The sequence below is a fragment of the Grampus griseus genome, assembly GCF_964374135.1.
Source record: "Grampus griseus genome assembly, chromosome: 2".
NCBI lineage: Eukaryota > Metazoa > Chordata > Mammalia > Artiodactyla > Delphinidae > Grampus > Grampus griseus.
The window spans coordinates 108,888,617-108,908,208 of NC_139018.1; the positions used below are offsets into that span (position 1 = coordinate 108,888,617).

At 37.7% G+C, this 19,592-nt stretch overlaps 1 protein-coding gene across 1 annotated transcript; it reads left to right on the top strand.

The window, feature by feature from the left end:
- Positions 1–278: 278 nt before the first annotated feature.
- Positions 279–18,770, top strand: RAB11A (RAB11A, member RAS oncogene family). The gene is made up of 5 exons (XM_082649243.1): positions 279–433; positions 6,770–6,965; positions 7,235–7,428; positions 8,394–8,474; positions 17,012–18,770. The coding sequence occupies exons 1-5, from the start codon at positions 394–396 to the stop codon at positions 17,149–17,151; spliced, it is 651 nt and encodes a 216-aa protein (XP_082505369.1). The 5' UTR covers positions 279–393; the 3' UTR covers positions 17,152–18,770.
- Positions 18,771–19,592: the final 822 nt, after the last annotated feature.

A 19,592-nucleotide genomic window follows, 5' to 3' on the forward strand; every position in this document is an offset into this window, starting at 1 on the left:
GCTCCCCAGCGCCCCGCTTCGCGGCATGGCGGCGCGTGGAATGAGGGAGAGACCATTAAGTGCGGAGAGCAGCCGCTAGGAAGGTCAGCCGGGAGTCCAGGGCTCAGTATCCGCTCAGAGCCTTCCGAGGTGCGGGGGAGTGGGGGACGAGAATTTGAAAACGTAAGCGAAACCCCAGAGCGCCGCCCTTCTTAGGCTCAGGGGCGGGGCACCGCCTCTCCGGAAGTACTTCCCCTTAGGGGCGGGGGCCTGCCGGAAGTGGCGTAGCGGCAGGGAGGGGTTCTTTACCGGGTCCGGCCGCTGAAGCTCGGCGTTCGGTTTATCCCTGCAGCGACGCCCCCTGGTCCCACCGGTACCACTGCTGCTCCCGCCCCTTCGCTTCTCGGCCGCGCAATGGGCACCCGTGACGACGAGTACGACTACCTCTTCAAAGGTGAGGCCACGGGCTCTCGAACTCTCCGCCGAGTCCCGGTTCGGGGGCCCAGGACACTCCCGGGGGACCCGCCCGCGGGCTGCCCCTGCCCTGAGATCGGCCTTCCTCAGCCCTTCCTCTGTGTGCGGTTCGTCCTGCGGTCTCCTAGCTCAGCTTCTTTCCCTCCCGTCACAGAGGGGATCCTCACCACACAGCGGTCTCTTAGCGACCTCCCCAGAGGCCTGAGGACGCCTCAGAGACCCTACCCTGCGCCCTTCTCGCGGCCGGCTGCTGTCTCCCAAATCGCCTTCCTTCCTCCCCGGGTTCCAGGGCCCCTCCAAAGGGGCGCCCCTCCCACCGTCCATCTTTTCGGGTTGAGCGCCCCCTCCCCCTCAGTATACACCCTCCCTGAGCACCTCTGACAGGCCCTTCCCTCCGCTCTTCACCTTTCCCTCGACGCACGCTCCCAGTACCGGTCTTTTTCTTATCCGCCGCCCTTTCCTCTCGGGAGGGCCCCTTCCCCTCCCCTCGGACAGACGCCTCTCCTAGCATTCTTCTTCCATCACCGGGGCCAGGCCCTGGTTAAAAGCCGCACGGGCCGGCGGCCCCACCCCCACCCGCCCCACAGTTCTCTCGGTCAGTAACCTTCTCGCACTGCCCCCAGCATTGGTAGCTCTTTCTCTGCCTTCCCTCCCCAGATAGTTGAAGAGCTCTCCCACGTCTCGTGTGCGACCCCGACGCTGGGGGGGGGGGGTAGGGCAGGAGGGATCGTCCCAGCACCCACGCGCGCACTTGTCGCAGTGACCCGGCAGACCGATGTGACTTGCCACCTAGCCTTTTTTCTTCTACCCTCCCTTCCCAGCGGCAGACAGCCTGGGATAGCTCTTGACTCTGCTCGAGAGAAGGGGTTGCGGATGGGTGGTGGCTGTTATCCTTGCCAGACCTGAAGGCCCAGTTCCTGAGCAGGAAAGGTTGTGCGCTGCACAAATACTAGATTTCTTTATCGCTGTGGACTGGTTGCTTCCTGCTGCAACACTGGGAGGATCCAACCTTTTGGTGTTTTTAGAACAGGAAGGGAAGAGTCCTAGTTGGCCGCATACCTTTTCCCAGAGGTGGAGGGGGGAGCGGCATGGGGAAGTTGCGTGCTCTTTGGTCAAATTAAGTATTTTTCATAAGGTAGGGAAACATGTAGTGCACTTGGACAAAACATTGGAGGGTGGGGAGTGAAAAAAAATTATTGGTTAGTCCAGAAAGAATCCAAATAGTTTTTTTTTAATCAACAAAAATAACGGATACAGTTTTCATTGAGAGAAGAGTACACTAAATGCTTTTTTTGTTGGATGAATGCGCTCTCTCTGATGGTCTTTCTCTGCTCCTGAATTAGGAGGGCAGCCATCAGTAGTATGCTGAACAAAGATCATTACCAAGGAGGAAGAAGCCATTGCTATTAAAGCTTTACAGTGGAGGGTGGAGTTTAAAAAGAATGTTAAGCTTGGTGACTGTTTCTGACTTTGCCACTGGGTGCTAAGAATGGTTGACTAAACAAGCAGGAAACATTGCTTTACCAATACTTTGCAAATCTTGGCACACTAGCAGATGATATGCCCTTATCACCACTTATTCTTCTGGGTCAGAAATTTTTATATAGGGTGAGTACCTTCAGTATCCACTCCCACTACCCTGATAGTGGAAAGGCATTTATGGAGAAGAGGGTACTTAATGCATTTTACAAATAGAAAAAAGAAACATGGATTAGTTTGCACACTCTTGACTGAAGGCATCTGAGGTCTGGTGCAGTTACTTAAGTGAGACCCTGGAGACTGGGGTTTAGTCATTAAAGAGAGATTTGTTTTTTTAAACAAGGTGCAGGTGCAGGGGCAGTGGGCAGCTAGGTACTTCTGAAGTAAGTAATTTAGGATGAGATAGACTATCAGAGTATTTCTCCTGTTTGTTTTAGAACTTGAATGTTGGTTGTAGAAGCCAGTTATTTTCTCACGAAGAATACTCAGTATCCTGGATTGGCTTAAGAAATTTTAACTTAGCCTTGGGTTTAGACCATCCTACTAACAATGATTGAGAGAGCACAGGGCTTTGGAATCACACAGGCCTGGGTTCAAATAGTGACTCAGGTTTTACATTTGCTTTGTGACCTTTGGAAAGATGACTTTTTTGAGCCTCAGTTCCCTCATCTATTAAAAAAAAAACACCTCTCAGGGCTGTTGTGAGAATTAAATGAGACTGATTGTAAAATTTTAGCTTCTGTGAGGACTCAATAAATGGTAATAATGTGAAAGAAGTTACTATGGTTCTCACTGGGTTTTTTTTAAACCTGAATCTGTAACTGTAAGAGCATTTAAGTATTAGTAAAGAAACTTAAAACTAGGACCTCCTAAAGTGTTTTATATTTCCATAGGTTATGGTTTCATGTGTTGTACATTTTGCTGTTTGATAAGGTGTTTTAAAAATTCTGCTGAGAAAGATTTCCACTTTTTTTTAAAGCTCTTACAGGATATGAGTCACTTTTTAACTTCTGTGATGATTATATAGCCAATTTCTTATTTATACAATTATAATTTAAAGTGAAGCAACAATAATTTCATTTTAAGTGGTTTCATTCTTACATAGATTTATTCCCTGAGATGAGCTGCAGCTGTCCAGCTGGAAGAATGCTTACCTAGCAAACTTAAGAGTTGAGGGAATTGTAAATTAGTTTGTAACTCTAACCAGTTGAAAATGAAGGAATATTTTGGTTGGTGTAGGATGGAGTGGTCCAAGTGGGAATGTAATGTGGGGAGAGCAGGAGCATTATTCTAAACTATGTATTTGTTCTTGAACATTAATCTTTAGTTAAGTTCAACAGTGAGACTTTTGGTGGAGATGGGGAATTAATTTTATTTTTTAAAACTTGACTTTTTATTTTAAAAACTTTAATTCCACAAATATTTACACACAATGTGGTTAAGGCCCTTTGGGACACATAAATGAACTATGAATCAATCATAGTTCCTGTTTACAAATATTGTGGTAGACACCAATTCAGTCAGAGTCACATTTTCTGAAAATACCTGGATACATAGTCTACACCATTTTCTTTTCAGTCTCATTGAAGGTCAGTAGTAATTAACCATCAGCTGATTGCCATAGGAACTTTGCTGTCTTGCATCTTGATAGGTTTTCTTTCACAACTTTTGGTTGAGCAATTTGGGTTCTGCTGAATCTAGAAAAACTTGTCTACTTCAGCCTTATTGAATTTTAAAGACTCTTGGTGAGGTTGGACTATGAATAGTTGAAAGAGTAGAAAGATCTCCAAGTTTATTTATAAAAGCCAGTATGAAAATTGTCAGTTACTCCTTCAGGTGATAACTTTTAGGTCTGAGATACTATGGTTGATTTGTTGAATTAAATTTTAGCCCAGTACGTTAGTTTGCAAGAGAGTGTGTAAAACTAAATGTGGTTGAAGAGTTGGAAATTTCTGTTAAATAATGGTCAGTTAATATGTATATTCTGTTTTTATGGCATTTAGCAGCCTAGTATTTAATATATAATGAACCAAATTTAGCATCAGATATTAGAGATGATACATAAAATTCAGCAGATGAGGTTAACCAAGTAGTAATGAATATTATCAGGTTATTTTAGAAATGTGATACATGTTTCATATACAGATGCTGTTATTTAATTTATGCTTACACACGTATATATATGTTATGTAGATGGCTATAGTTATAAAATGTTTAAAGTGGAAGTACTTTTAACCTAAGATACTAGTTAGGAAGTATAGGAAAAACTTCAAATTCCTTTCTTGAACTATAGGATGTGATCATATAGTTTGTCTCATTAAAAAAATCAATTAAGTATTGTCATCTTAATGAGAGAAACTGTTTTGATTAGAAATTAAGTCTGAGTCCATGAACTTTCGGGTTTTTGGTTTGTTTTTTTTTTTAATTATAACCAGTAAATTCTCTTCTGTTGTTTAGGTAATTTAATCCATTCTAGTTTGTTTATTTTTTAGTGAGCCTAAATATAACCTTTCTTGGTGTGGTTTCTCTTTTGGCAACTGAATAGAAGCAGCTTTCCTTAGTGTGTCATTTCTCAGCATCATCTTGGCAGCGCTATTCTTAAAAAACCAATACTTTCTGTTGTCATTTAAAATACAGTCCTTTCAGAAGTTGCTAGTCATAATTCTGTCAGCCTTTTCCATGTCTAGTTGAGATAACTATTTTATACTATATAAAGTATTCATGAATCTTGAATTATTTTCAGATAAGGGTACTAATTTTATGTTAAAATTAATTGATTATATCAAGGGGAAAACGTGCCCTCACTAAATATTTTTATGATGGCGTAAAGATTTGAGGATGGGGAGATAATGAACATAATCATTAAAGTGGAGGTTGAAAGGCAAGAGACCAAAATTTGAAAGTACTAGAGTTTTTGTGGGATGGGGAAAGTGTTCTTTGAGTTATTTATTTATTTATTTTCCAAAGGCATTATCATTCTAGATGTCTTGCTCTTTGGCTTTAAACTAAATGACTGGCTTCTAAATCGATATATCTGATGTATCTGAGTGCCTATGCAGTAGAAACGTTCAGCTTTTTGGTTTTTCCCTTCTTTGCTATTCCCACTTCAAGTGAGGCTTTTATACCTCAGTGCTAGCATGGGGCCAGAAAAGATTCAAAGGAGTTTTCCTCAGCAGAACATCCAGCCTCTTATGCTAAGAGGCAGCAGTGAGTACACCCTGCTAATAGGGTGGACTTGATTACTGAAGCTGGGATTTCATTTCACATCTAGAATGGGGGACCTTGAGAACTAACAAATCAACCAACTATCCTATAAAATTGGAAGTGCATTGTTTTTGTACGTTACTTTCATGACCTTAGCATCTTCTTCCCTGGTATCCAAATTAAAGCAGTTACTGTATTATCTGTGTTTGCTGCAGTACCTCTGACACCTCTAATTGACTATATAACTAGAAATAACTATGCATTTTCATGCATGGGGTCACTGCTGCCGGGATGATTTCTTGCTGAATGAGCTGATAGAGGAGGCCAGAAAGATATGCATTTGCTAATAATTGTACTCTCTCCAAGACTGTCCAGAGGCCAGCTTATATCCACTCTTGTGGCAAGGAAGGAATGCGTAATGGACTCTGCCCTCTGACCTGAGTGCAGTGAGCTCTCACAGTTTTCACTGCCCTTGCCACTGTCTACCAGATACCAGTCTCTTTAGTAAGGCATGGTCTTATTCCTGGTGTTATTCTTGCTTGTTTGATTATCTGGTCCTGGTATCTAAGTCAATTAGCTAATAAGAACTAAGAAGCAGCATTAGTAGTCAACAGTAGGAATAAGTGTAATATTTTCTGAAATCTTGATAAAATTTTTTACCAAGGAAAAAAATGTTATCAAGCTCAGATTCTGTAAACCTGTGAACTCATTTGTTCTTTAAATTCAGATAGAAATGCTTTAAAACAAGTTGACTGCCTATTTCCCCATTGTTTTTGAAGTGTAATATCACCTTAGATGAAAAAGAATCCACTGTATTTAGCTAGTAAATAAACTGCCTCCTTTAGTAATCATAGGAAATAAATTCATCTAATCAAACCTTTTTTTTTTTTAAGTCATTAAGTTGTAAGTAAAAGTGTAGGCCCTCCTTGCTTTGACTTTGACTCAGAGTAAGTCAGAGTTATTAGTCAGCTTTCTAGGGCCCCTGTTAAACTTAGTGGGGTGTTTCTTTTTGGAGGGGTCTCTAGTCTCCTGCCAGTCTGGTAAATGGAACTATGAAAGGGCCATTGTAGTTTCTGTGATCTGGGTGGCAACGTTTATAAACATGATGCCGTCTGTGTTACATGTGTTTCATTTTGCCTAGGTATGAGTCCTGAGGTCTTCCAGGCTTTGATGAGACTAAGTAGACATACTTAGGGCACTAACATCCTTTGTTGCTTTCATGTCTAATACATTTTCATATCATAAATTGTTCATTTGGTTTAGGATTTATCTTTCAAGTTATTACCTTCTAAGGTAGTAAGGTTGGTATAGCGTTGATTGTTAAATTAATGCATTAGCCTGTCATCAGTGCCTAGTAGACCTATGATTAAAATTTGCATGTGTGAGACAGGATACTTTATCTGTGCTAAGCAGATGATGTGTGGAAGATGATGTGTGGAAGTCACTATGCAGGTAGAAACACGTTAAAAAGTATAAATTGGTTTTATCGATTGATAACATGGGCACTCAGCTTCACCCCCACCCTCATCCCTTTTTAAAAATCAGATGCCCTGTCTTTTTTTGCTTTAAAACATGATGGCATTGTGAATGTGTGTGCCTCATTCATCTGACATTAAGTTCTTTGTCTTTTTAGTTGTCCTTATCGGAGATTCTGGTGTTGGAAAGAGTAATCTCCTGTCTCGATTTACTCGAAATGAGTTTAATCTTGAAAGCAAGAGCACCATTGGAGTAGAGTTTGCAACAAGAAGCATCCAGGTTGATGGGAAAACAATAAAAGCACAGATATGGGACACGGCAGGGCAAGAGCGATACCGAGCTATAACATCAGCGTAAGTCTCATAGTTTTTTAAGTTCTGTGAAATAGGCTACCTAAGTGAATTAACTGACTTTTGGTATTGGAAAAAGGTACTGTTTTGTTTTCTTTAAAGAATTCTGGTATTAGGATTCTAAAATTTATAAGTGTGTTTAAAACTATATATATGTGTATGTGTGTATATATATATATATATATATATACACCATATATTTAGTCTTTTCTGGTGTTCTCTTCCATCTTGTGGTTGTTTTCTAATAGTTAAATACATGTTTCTGTTTTCAGATACTATCGTGGAGCTGTAGGTGCCTTATTGGTTTATGACATTGCTAAACATCTCACATATGAAAATGTAGAGCGATGGCTGAAAGAACTGAGAGATCATGCTGATAGTAACATTGTTATCATGCTTGTGGGCAATAAGAGTGATTTGCGCCATCTCAGGGCGGTTCCTACAGATGAAGCAAGAGCTTTTGCAGGTTAGTTGTATGAATTCTGTGATATTACAGTGATTCTGTATTTCTTGCAGTTTTGATAACCCTCCCGTGAGGGTAATCGGTTACAGTAGTTTTGGAAAGGGAAACATGAATGCTTAACAAGTATTGTTGTTTTGAAAGTGTGTGATGACTGTACAACTCTTTTGCTTAACTTTGAGTTATTAAAACTGTAGTATTTTGAGTTTTTGCTGCCAAAAGTTGACTATGAATACTGTCTTCTTTTCTCTCCCTGGAACGGGTAGATGAAATCTATGTTTATTCTGTGCTTCCTGCGTTTTTCCATTATGTCTGTGTTTTACTAAGGCTTGTTCTATGTGTGTCCGAAAAGTAGTGGCCCAGGGAGTGGTCAAGGACCAACAGGGGTGTAGCTGCTTAGGAGTTGTAACTTTTTTGGCTTAATAGAGGCTCTGCCTATCTACTGACTCCGTATTGGTAGGGGCAGCCTACTAGAAGGCAACATTGTACATTCTTGACAAGTGAAAATTGTGACCTTCCACTATTGATGATGCTGTGAATAAAATTTTCTATCACAGTTTTTCAGTTTTCTGGGAGAGAAGCTTTATTTCAGATAATACAGTCACTGAATTCTGAGTGAATCACATATACCCACCCACGTTCATACCATAGCTATGTGGTTGATGGGGAGAAGCCCAGTAAGGGATGAAATTAGCTGAGTATTTGATAAGTTTACTACATTATGCCTAGTGTTGTTCATTGCTAGTGGTAGTATTTAGATGCAACGAGTATTTATTTTAATTAAGAAGTCAGTGAAAATTTCTCGCTGTCATTTTTAATCTACTAAAGTGGAAGTAACATGTGCTCTTATTCCTCAAGAAGTTGGGGAGGTCTTGGGCTTTAAAAAAGTTCTGTTACTTTCCTTTTGAAAGCTTTAATACATCCCTTGTATTAAAATTTGACAAGACTGAAGTTTTTGTGTCTCCTCACAGAAAAGAATGGTTTGTCATTCATTGAGACATCTGCTCTAGACTCTACAAATGTAGAAGCTGCTTTTCAGACAATCTTGACAGGTAAGACTTGCATTTTTAGATTATACCAGTGGGAATTTGAAGTATTAGGAAGGAAATTTAAACAAATTAATCAGGAAACTAAACTATAAAATCACACTGAGAATGACTATCATTTGAGAGCTACTATCGCAAGACCTGTTTAGAGTACAAAATTAGTTAACAACCCTTGCTTGCTGAGCTTTAATCATCCTAATTCATCTGGTTTATAGTGGGAAAAATACTTTGAAAATAATTTGTTCACTTCTGTTATTTGGTCCATGAATTCCATATTTCATGGTCATAAGCACAAAGCAATGCTTAATGGTACTTTTTAGAAAATAAATATTGAAATCCCATTTATGGAAAGATATGAATGTCTTCTTGAAATTCAGTAAAGAAAAGGCATTCTTGGTTCTGATTTGTTATAGAAGCACCCAGGGAAAAATATATTCTTAAAAACTTAAATGAGAAAACAAAAAGTAAAATTCTGCCATGATCTATTATTGGATAAGAAGCAACGTGTCACCTGTGGAGAAAATCAGCCAGTGATTACATACTGAAAAGTTTAAATAAGTAGTGGGAAAGAAACAAAATTCATGCTGTTTTGGAATGTGGATGTGTAGACCAGGTCAACCTCAGGAATAAGAGGACATTTTATTTATGTTGACTCATATTTACCCTGACTTTAATAGAATGAACAATTCATCTGAAAGTTTAATCTTAATCCTCTAATAGGCACTTCAGTGAGTTGTTTTTAAGTACTTTAAAAATGTATATTACTTTAAAAAAAATTATTTATTTATTTGGCTATGCTGGGTCTTAGTTGTGGCATGAGGGATCTAGTTCCCTGACCAAGGATCGAACCCAGACCCCCTGCATTGGGAGCGTGGAGTCTTAACCACTGGACCACCAGGGAGGTCGCTGTATATTACTTTTAAGAACTCATAATTTAGAGTATAGTCTTAATATATAGTGATCTTATGTGGTCTAAAAAATATATATGGAGTAATGGTTAAGTAAATGAGCTTCCAATTATAATGTAAGAAGATTTTTATTCTTCGTATGCAGCACTTGTATTGGAGACCAACAGATTTTAGCTTTTAAATGTTATCTTACTGTAAAAATGTAGGGAATAAAACTTAGGGTTTAGGAACATGGGTTTAGAAGCCTGACTTGGTTTCTAGTCCTGGCTGCTCCACTTATTAATTAGCTCCTATAATCTTCGGCAAGTTACTTAACCTTTCTAGCCCTTAATTTCTTCGTATGTAAAGTTGAAATATGTTTTGGGAGTTCTGTTATTTTCTTTCAAGTAAGGGCTTGTATTTATAAATACCTTGTGATATGATTTGACTTGACTGTTAATGTTGTGACTTAAAGGTTTTTGTCCCTATAACCTAACTCACAGAAAAGAATTGTCTGTCATTGAGACATCTACTCTAGACTCCAAAAATGAGTACATGAGTTTGTACATGTAAAATACTTAGCTGTCCCTGGTACATTGTAAATATTTGATATCGGTAGCTAAATAGCAGTGAAGGTATGAAAAAAAACTCATTAAAAATAAACTATATTGATGATTTACATACCTGGTTTATTAGAATTCTTTTCTGTTATCAGAAAAATAGTAAATAAAGGACCGGTGCTAGAGTTGGATAAACAGTCTTTGGAACACAGTAGCTTTGTTTTAGAATCTTTGTGTCAACTTTCATTGCAGATTGTTTCAAGCAAGCAAGATCTGATTGAATATGCACTATGTCTGCAAATCCTTTTTTTCCTTTTTAAGCACTTGTGTGGTTTCTCTTGGATCAATGTGTTGAATACTCAGTTGAGACCCAGGAGCTGTAGGTTTTACTTTTTATCACTTTGCTCTCATTCCCTGTGTATCTAAAGCCAGTGAACCTCTCTAGTCCTAAGATTCAGTGTCTTAACGTGAGTGAATTAAATCATCTTCAAAGTCTGTGAGTCTCTTAAGGCCTCTGAAAAACCTCATTTGAAAAAACTTTAGTTAGTCCTTGTTGGGTTATTTTTTATGTCCTATCAAATCTCTGCTATAATTCTAGCCCATTCTGATTTCAGTTTATAGCCCGTTTATTCTCATATTGAGTGAAAATGAGGCCAAGTGTTTTCTTCCATCTGCAGTTAACTATTTTGTGTATCATTTTGTGACGTTGAACGTATGATCTGTTCAAACATGAACTAATCAATAAGCAGTGATATATACTTAAAATTGATCTGTTTTGTCCTGAATGATGAACATCTGGCTGTTTCTCTTAAAATTCACTCTTGATTAAGCTTTTGTTACTGCTTAATTAATATTGCTTGAAAGCAAACAAGGCTTGAGCTTCACTTACTACTACCACTTTTTCTCTCTCTATAGCCACTATTTCCTCAGCTTCCTGTAATGTCTCAGTGTTGATCTGTGGGATCAGAGATCACTGGATATGGCAGCAGACATCTGTGTTTTGCAAGTGTTAGGATGTTTGTTCTAAACTTTTCTATATAATAGTGGGAGTATTAATGTATAGGAGAAACAGGAAATAGAACAGTATTCTCATTAGGCTTAATTCTGCCTTACGTGTTAACAGTATTAAGGGAGCATTTATGTTGTCTTTTGATGTTGCTGGAAGAAAAAAATAGCTTTTTACTTTTTAAGATGCAAAATTATGTATTAGAAAATGTATCTCCATTGTTACTTCAAAGTTAACTGTGTTGCTTTTTTTAGAATCAACCCATGCCAATCTTGACATCCATGACTTTGACTGTAACTTCATGACATAATTTTGCTGATGGTATTTTTAGGAGGTGGTTGGTTAGTGCATGAGTGAGCCTGATACGTTGCTTAGCCTCTAAATTTCAGTGCAGCTTTGTTTTCTTTCATCCTCAAGTTCATTGAGGGATGTTATTAATCCATATTTTCCATACTGTATTATTTTTTTCTTTTAACTTTGAATTTTGACAAATTCAGACTTAACGGTTGCAATAATAGTACAGAGTATTTGCAAATACCTTTAACCCATATTCGCCAGATGTTGATATTTTACCACACTTGCTTGCTTCTTTTTCTTCCTCCCTAAATATATAAATAATACTGTTTTTTTCCTGTACCATTTGAGAGTGACAGACATGTTGCCCATTATCCCTAAGTGCTTTTCAGCGTGTATTTCCTAAAATCAAGGATATAGTCTTTTCATAGCCATAGTACATTGATCAAAATTAGAGAGTTAGGTAATAGTACCACATCAGTGTTAAGCTACAGATCTTATTCAGATTTTGCCAACTGTTCCAATTATGTCCTTATTAGCAAAAGACAGTCTGTAATCAGATCATACTTGCATTCAGTTGTCATAATTCTTTTTAGTTTTCTCTAATCTGGAATAGTTCCTCATTTTGTCTTTTGTTTATTGACATTTCTTGAAGGGTATGGGTCAGTTATTTTGTAGTGTCCCTCAATTTGGGTTTGTCTTATGTTTCCTTGTGATTCAGTTCTGGTTATGTATTTTCAGCAGGAATACCACAAAAGTGTTCTCAGTGCATCATATCAGAAGGCTCATGATATTGGTTTGTCTTATTAATTACTGGTGATGTTGGTTATGATGATGTCCTCCAGGTTTCTCCATGTAATTAATAAGTCCAAGCCATCTTTGTAGTATGGAGACTAAATTCTTAATTCTATGGTTGAAAGAATTTTTTTTTGGCCGTGCTGTGTGGCTTGTGGGATATTATTTCCCCGACCAGAGATTGAACCTGTGCCCCCTGCAGTGGAAGCATGGAGTCCTAACCACTGGACCGCCAGGGAATTCCTGGTTGAAAGAATTTTAGTTCACTTAGCATATTGTCTCTAAAAAGTGAGGCTAGGGTTTTTCAGGCATTAATTTTATTGGAGTAGTGAGTGTCTTTTAATCAGACATAGTAGCTTTGATTCTTTGCATATGGCAACCTTGTGTCAGTCAAATCAGAGCATTTTTTGACCTTCAAGAAACTTACATCCTGAGCAGTTGGTTTGAAGAAGGTCTAACAAATTCTGATGTAGGCTGTAGTAGGATAACTCAGGTCTCTGCTATTTTCACAATTTTTGGAGGGACTGAGGAATTTTAGTTTTTTTTGTTCCCCAATTTAGAGCTATTGCATTTAACTTCCTTAGAATTTACTTTGAAACTTGATCCATATTTCCATTAGAGTAGAAATAGGCATATGTCTTTTATTTAACTTTACTCGGTTATATTTAAAGCTATTTTATATTAATATTTTACTTTATATTTAGATCTCATACAGGAGATCCTGATATAAGAACGATAAAGCAGAATTCCTTTTCTTTCTAACCTTACCTGTCCTTTGGACTTCTTGAAAAGGGTCTGCACAGGAATTGGTATATCACATACATTTGGTTCTAAAGGAGAACATGCCCTTGAAAGAGGAAAATATTTGCATCTGGTTTAGCAAGTTATTAGTCCTGTTCCCCTCCCCCCACTTAAATAACCTGCTCTAATCAGATACCGGCTAGAAGGTACCTGCTTTATATTTTCTTATCAAAGTTTTTTTTAAGTGACACACCCAGCCACAGAGATGTTAAATTACTTGTGTAGCTTCTTAGTGCCCATTCTACCTGAAAGAAAAAATTTCTCCTAATTTTCTGATCAGCACTTTCCTTTTTCTTTGTTGCCTTGGGTGGCATTTTTATTAGCAGACATCTTTTTGGTGACTGTAGCAATGTAGTAATAATCTACTTCTACAAAACAGTATGCAGTACTTGCAGGCAGTTTTATAACACTGCTCAAATTTCTTTCCTTGTAATGAGATCTCTTTAATTATTTACCTTTCTGTGTTCTCTGAGAACTCTGCTTTTTACTTTCTTCCAGTATTTGCTTTTTATTTAAGAACCTGCAAAATAATTTTTGTTTTGGTTCCCCTAACGTAATATTTAAAACCACTTGTAAAGAAGTTAAATTTGTAGAGGGTCACATTTAATCATTTGCACTTGAGAAAGAAGAGCCTTCCAGTTGGGGATTAGGGAGAAAACATAAAGAATAAAGAATGAATGGTATAGTTTTTCAGTAAGTTGATGATTATCTTTACTTCTTAGTCACTAGCCTGATTGAATGACTGTCTTTCTCTTTACCCTAGACACTCTGGTCCCATCCCTTTTTAAAATTTCTTTTTAAATTAATTAATTTATTCTTGGCTACGTTGGGTCTTTGTTGCTGCACGCGGGCTTTCTTAGTCTACTTTTCGTGACGGTGCACAGGCCTCTCATTGCGGTGGCTTCCCTTGTTGTGGAGTACGGGCTCTAGGCACGCAGGCTTCAGTAGTTGAAACACGCAGGCTCAGTAGTTGTGGCTCGCGGGCTCTAGAACGCAGGCTCAGTAGTTGTGGTGCACGGGCTTAGTTGCTCCGCGGCATGGGGATCTTCCCAGACCAGGGCTCGAACCCGTGTCCCCTGCATTGGCAGACAGATTCTTTATTTTTTTAATTTTTAATTTTTTTAAATTTTTTAATTTTTTGCGGTACGCGGGCCTCTCACTGTTGTGGCCTCTCCCGTTGCGGAGCACAGGCTCTGGACGCGCAGGCTCAGTGGCCATGGCTCACAGGCCCAGCTGCTCCACGGCATGTGGAATCTTCCCGGACCGGGGCGCGAACCCGTGTCGCCTGCATCGGCAGGCGGACTCTCAAGCACTGCGCCACCAGGGAAGCCCGGCAGGCAGATTCTTAACCACTGCGCCACCAGGGAAGCCCCGGTCCCATCCCTTTTTAATGAAAAGAATCCAAATGAAGACTCCACGTCCTGCATATCCTTTTTTCTTTTTTAAACTCTAGTCTGCCTTTCTTTATTGGAATCTAATCTTTTCCCTTGGTGCTTCTTCACCTTTGAACCACTGTCACCCTTCTGAAACATAAATTTTAGCCACCTGCTTCCCCCAAAAAAGCATAAGCGAAGGCACACGAGCTGTCAGTGTTTTTGTTAGTTTACATATTCAGTTGATTACAGTTTGCTGTTATTCAACTTTAGGGAAATTAGTTTTTAACTTGGAAAAATGTATTAATTTAGTTAGTACATTTCCTTTTCTTTAATTTTTTGTTATGGAAAATTTTCAGCATACCAAAAGTAAGATATTATCATGAGCCAATGTAGCCATCAACAACTGTCAGTTCAGAGCCAGTCTTTCCTCCACCTACTCCCTCCCCCATTATTTTGAAACAAATCCCAGATATTACATCATTTCATTTGTAAACATTTCATGATGTATATTTAAAAGGTAGGACTTAAACCCGTAACAACAAAACCATTTAAAAACTGGCAGTAATTCTTTATTGTCCTCTATTATCCAAACAATATTAAAATTTCCTGTCTCAAATTTTAACAGTTCAACCTAGAATCCAAATGATGTTCGTACATTTGAAAATATGATTCCACTTCCTTTTTTCCCCATAACTTTATATTTTAAAAATTTCCAAATATTACAGAAGTAATACAGTGAACACCCATATATCCTTCATCTAAAATCCTCAGTTATTAACATTTTGCCACATTTGGTTTATTTCTGTATGTGTAAATATACTTTTCTTCCCCTTTGCTCAATCTTTGGAAAGCAAACTGTAGGCATTATGGCACTTTACTACTAAACACTTGAGCATTTTATCTCCTCAGAAAAAGGCATTCTCCTACATAATCACAATACCGTATATCATATCCAAGAACTTTGTTTACGTAGTATTATCTAATGTGCAAGTTCATATTCAGATTTCTCCAGGTGTACTAATAATGTCTTTTATAGATTTGGGTTTTACAGTTTAAACCTAGGATCCAGTCAAGGAAAACACATTGCATTGATGGAATTGTTATATATCTGGGTACTGAATAGAATAGCCACTTGCTACGGGTTGTTATTGAGCACTTGAAATATGGCTATTGGACTGAGGAATTGGATTTTGAATTGTATTTATTTAATTTAAATAGGTGGTTAACATATATTTAATATAAATAGGTGGGCTGTAGCCCACATCTAAAGCATTTATTCTCATCTTTTAAATGTATTTCGTGGCAGTAACTTTTTTTGAAGAGTCTTGGCCAGTTGTCTTATAGAATGTCCCTCAGTCTGGATTTATCTAATTGTTTCCTCATGATAAATTCATTTTCAACTTTTTTGGTAGGAATACATAGGTGTCATTCATAGGAATATATTGTACTTCATAGTCCATCATAATAGGTATATCATGTCAGTTTGTCCCATTTTTAGAGTTCCCTTATCTTTTGAGGGTTTTTTTTTTTTTTGGAGGGAGCACTTTGAGAACAAAGGTAAGATACATTCTTTGTTTGTAAGGAGTTTATATAGTCAGAGGGAGCTACGTTTAGGCAGTGCACTGTAAGACCAAATACAATATATTAAATAAGCATACTTGCTGTAGAGGAATTTAATAACATTTATTCGTGTACTTAGTTATCAAACCCCTACTATATGCTGGAGATACAGCAGTGAATAAAGTAGATACAGTTTTGGTCCTTACAGTTTGTTGACTGAAAAAAATGCACAACCTAAAAATTGAGAACTATGTCTTATTTGGCGGACTTGCTGAGGGATTAAGCCCAGGAGGCAGCCTCTCAGATAGCCTCTCAGATAGTTAAGGGAGGAGCCAGGATATATAGGAGTTTCTTGAACAAAAACTAGGTAGTCTGGAACATCAAAAGATTACTGTTAATTAAAGAAAACCAGACATCTCAAGTTAATGAATTTAGGGCTTTTCTTTGTATGGGAAGCTGCAAGAGTCTAGGCTCATTGAAATGACTCCTTTGATATGCACCTTAACTATCTAGGGCCAGTATTCTACTTTTCTCCATCCTGAATTCCCTCGGGGTGCACCGTGGGAGAGGGGGGTGGGTGCAGTGGCTGATGGCTTGATGGCCCATCATCCTTTGTTTACTGATACGGCAGGCAACGTTCCTCATCCACTAGTTTGTTTAGTGGAAGAGGTAGATGCTAAACAATTAGTTTTGATAAGTGTCATAGAAAATCTTAAGTTGCTTGATTTGAATAATTATTTCATTATAGTTTAACTTTAGTTCAGGTGGCACTGATAAACATTATCTTTCCGTTCTTCTTTTCCAAGAGTCCTTTGGGATTTTGACTTGTTTATGAAGTTGTATGCTTCCCTATGTAGCCAACAGAAATACCTACTGTGTCTGATAATGCAGATTTAAATATTTTTCTGTGGTACAGTGTCAATGTATGTAGGTTTTTTTGGTAAGGGTAGAAATTTAGATCTAAGCCCATAAACTGTGTAATCTCTTTAGACCAAGATTTATTTAACTGATTGGTAAACCTTTCCCTCTGAAATGGAAAACCTTTATTTCTCTTCTTACCCTAAGGGAAATTGTTGTGAAATAATGGGTTGACTCAAATCAGTGGCTGTTTGAAAATAAAACTTTGAGTATATGCAGTCTCTGTTCAGTTTATTTGCATTTTTTTCTCTTATAAATATAACTTCTGCCTCTGTGTATCTTTTTTATCAACGATTTATGGGTCTGTTCACACCGGGTGTTGCTGTTTCTTTTTTTTTTTACTCAGAGATATACCGCATTGTTTCCCAGAAGCAAATGTCAGACAGACGTGAAAATGACATGTCTCCAAGCAACAATGTGGTTCCTATTCATGTTCCACCAACCACTGAAAACAAGCCAAAGGTGCAGTGCTGTCAGAACATATAAGGCGTTTCTCTTCTCCCCTAGAAGGCTGTGTATAGTCCAATTCCCAGGTCTGAGATTTAAATATATTTGTAATTCTTGTGGTCATTTTTGTGTTTTATTACTTCCTCATACTTATGAATTTTTCCATGTCTTAAGTTTAAGTCTTTTGATTTTAGCTTTATAAAATCACCCACTTGTCCCGAATGACTGCAGCTTTTTTTTCATGCTATGGCTTCACTAGCCTTAGTTTAATAAACTGAATGTTTGGATTCCTCAATTATTGTTTACTTTTCATCATGGAAGCTGTCACTGTAGGACATAATATAACTTGATCCCTTGAAGCTCAGATCTGTTGGTCTTGATTAAATCAAATTAAGAAGACTATAGAAATAAGCTATCATTTTGCCACAGAGCAGCTTATAATTAATACACTCTTCTCTCAGTGCAGTGTATATTTCCATAAATCTAAGAATTGCCCTATAAACATAGCAGAATTTTGAGAGCTTGAAAATTTTCCATTATTCTGGAAGTCAATTTCTAACATGCCTTAATAGGGTTATGTAGTTTAGTAAATTTTGTTTTTTAATTTTTGTAAACATCAAAATTGATTAGAGAGGGGGGCACTTTTTTCTGGATAAGAATTATCTTAATAAACACAAAAGACAGTGATGATTTCAGTAGCAGTATGGTTATGGGGCCATATGTTAAACAGTGCTGCCTGGCAGGCTGGGAACTGGAGAGACTGGTGGAATTCCATATGAGGTGCCTCTGTTACAGTAATCAGGCAGCCCAAGTCATTTAACTTCTCCAATTTCCCAGCAGTAGATTGTGTGGCATTTTATTGCTCAGGCAATAACTGGTTTAATGCTCTTAGTATCCAATGGTGAAATGTTAATTTTGTCTTAAAACCTTCCAGTAAATGAAATGCAACCTAGTTTTATCACCATATCCACCAGCAGGCATGGAAAATTATTTTAACAATGCTGATTTTTGAGTTTTGCAGTATATTATGGAATATAGTCCAGTTAAATATCTGGTTTCAGTATGTCTAAAGAATACAGTGAGAGGTTAATTTCTGCTCAAGTGGTACCACTTAAAGGCATGTATTCTTTTAGTACGCAAGATGAAATAGTACCTTGAGTTAAATAGAATGCATTTAGGCATTGTACAAACCTGAAAGTTTTCTTCCACTACATTATTGAAATCAATGGAGCAACTCATTTCTCATTCAGAAATGTGCACACTAATATTTAGTTTTGTTTTCTTGTGGATAGTATTGAGCACTTAACTGAAGTGTTCTACAAGTTGTGTCAACTAAAGTGATACAATTCAGGATGGTGGAATATCCCCAAAATATACATGTGTGTGGGCTTGCATAGATTACTATGTTTCATAGTTAATCTTCTGTCTTTTGCGGTGCTCATGACGTGTGGGGCGCACGGAAGGCATTGCTGTGATTAGTCAATTTAGTTTTTCTCTGTAGCCGTTTTATTATTTTGGTGTATTGGTTATGAAGATACTACTATCTATTTGTAAATTGCTACTTTGTATTTTATGCATGCTTTGTAACTTGATTTTTTTTTTTTTAGTTATTGATTTGGAATATATTCACATTCTAATAAACTGTTATAGGGGGACTATTCTTTATGTTGTCAGATTATATTTTTCCTTTGAGTGCTTTGGATGTAGCCATGGAATATTTGCTTCTGATGAGTAAGAGCATAGGTCCTTGGATTACAGAGTAAACAATTGAATTGGAGGCATCATTGTGTGAATTCAGCTTTGATTTTAGACATATAGTTCAATTATGCTGTTCTTAGAAAAAGTATTGAATATTACCAAAAACATTAGGAAAGTAATCTCTGTACTTTGGTACGTAACAGTGTCACCAGACCCAAGAAGAGGCTCCATCACTATTTTACTCAAAATTGGTAGTAAATTTTTTACAAAATTATTTAAGAGAAGGAGAAACTAGGTAGTGAATTGAAAATGAATAAAGTAACTTTGAATTTTTACCAGATGTAGACTTAATGTTGCCTTGGGCATGGTTGGATCTTGGGAGAATTCCAAGAAACCTTAAGTAGTAGTAGAAAATGAATCTGATTGCATTTCAACAAGTGTCTTCATTCTGAATAGTATCTCAGGAGACAGACTGTCTCAAGTAAGAAACATTAAGTTTTTAAATATTATGACAATTTAGGGCTCAAGGTAGTTTAGAAGTATTTTGCTTTTTGACCTTGCTTTTCAGTTATTTTAACTTTGAATTTTTAAAAAACCTATTGCATTGTCCTGAAAAGTCACTTAGCCATCTTGATTTTAACTTGTATGTCATTGTTCTAAAATGCTGTTTATGATTTCTCTCTAATAGTAGTTGTTACTCTGTAAGGGTAAGTTTCTTTAGCCATTGCACTGAGTATGCTAAATTGTAGTTCTAAGGAGGGGTGCTAGTTGGTGTCTTCTGC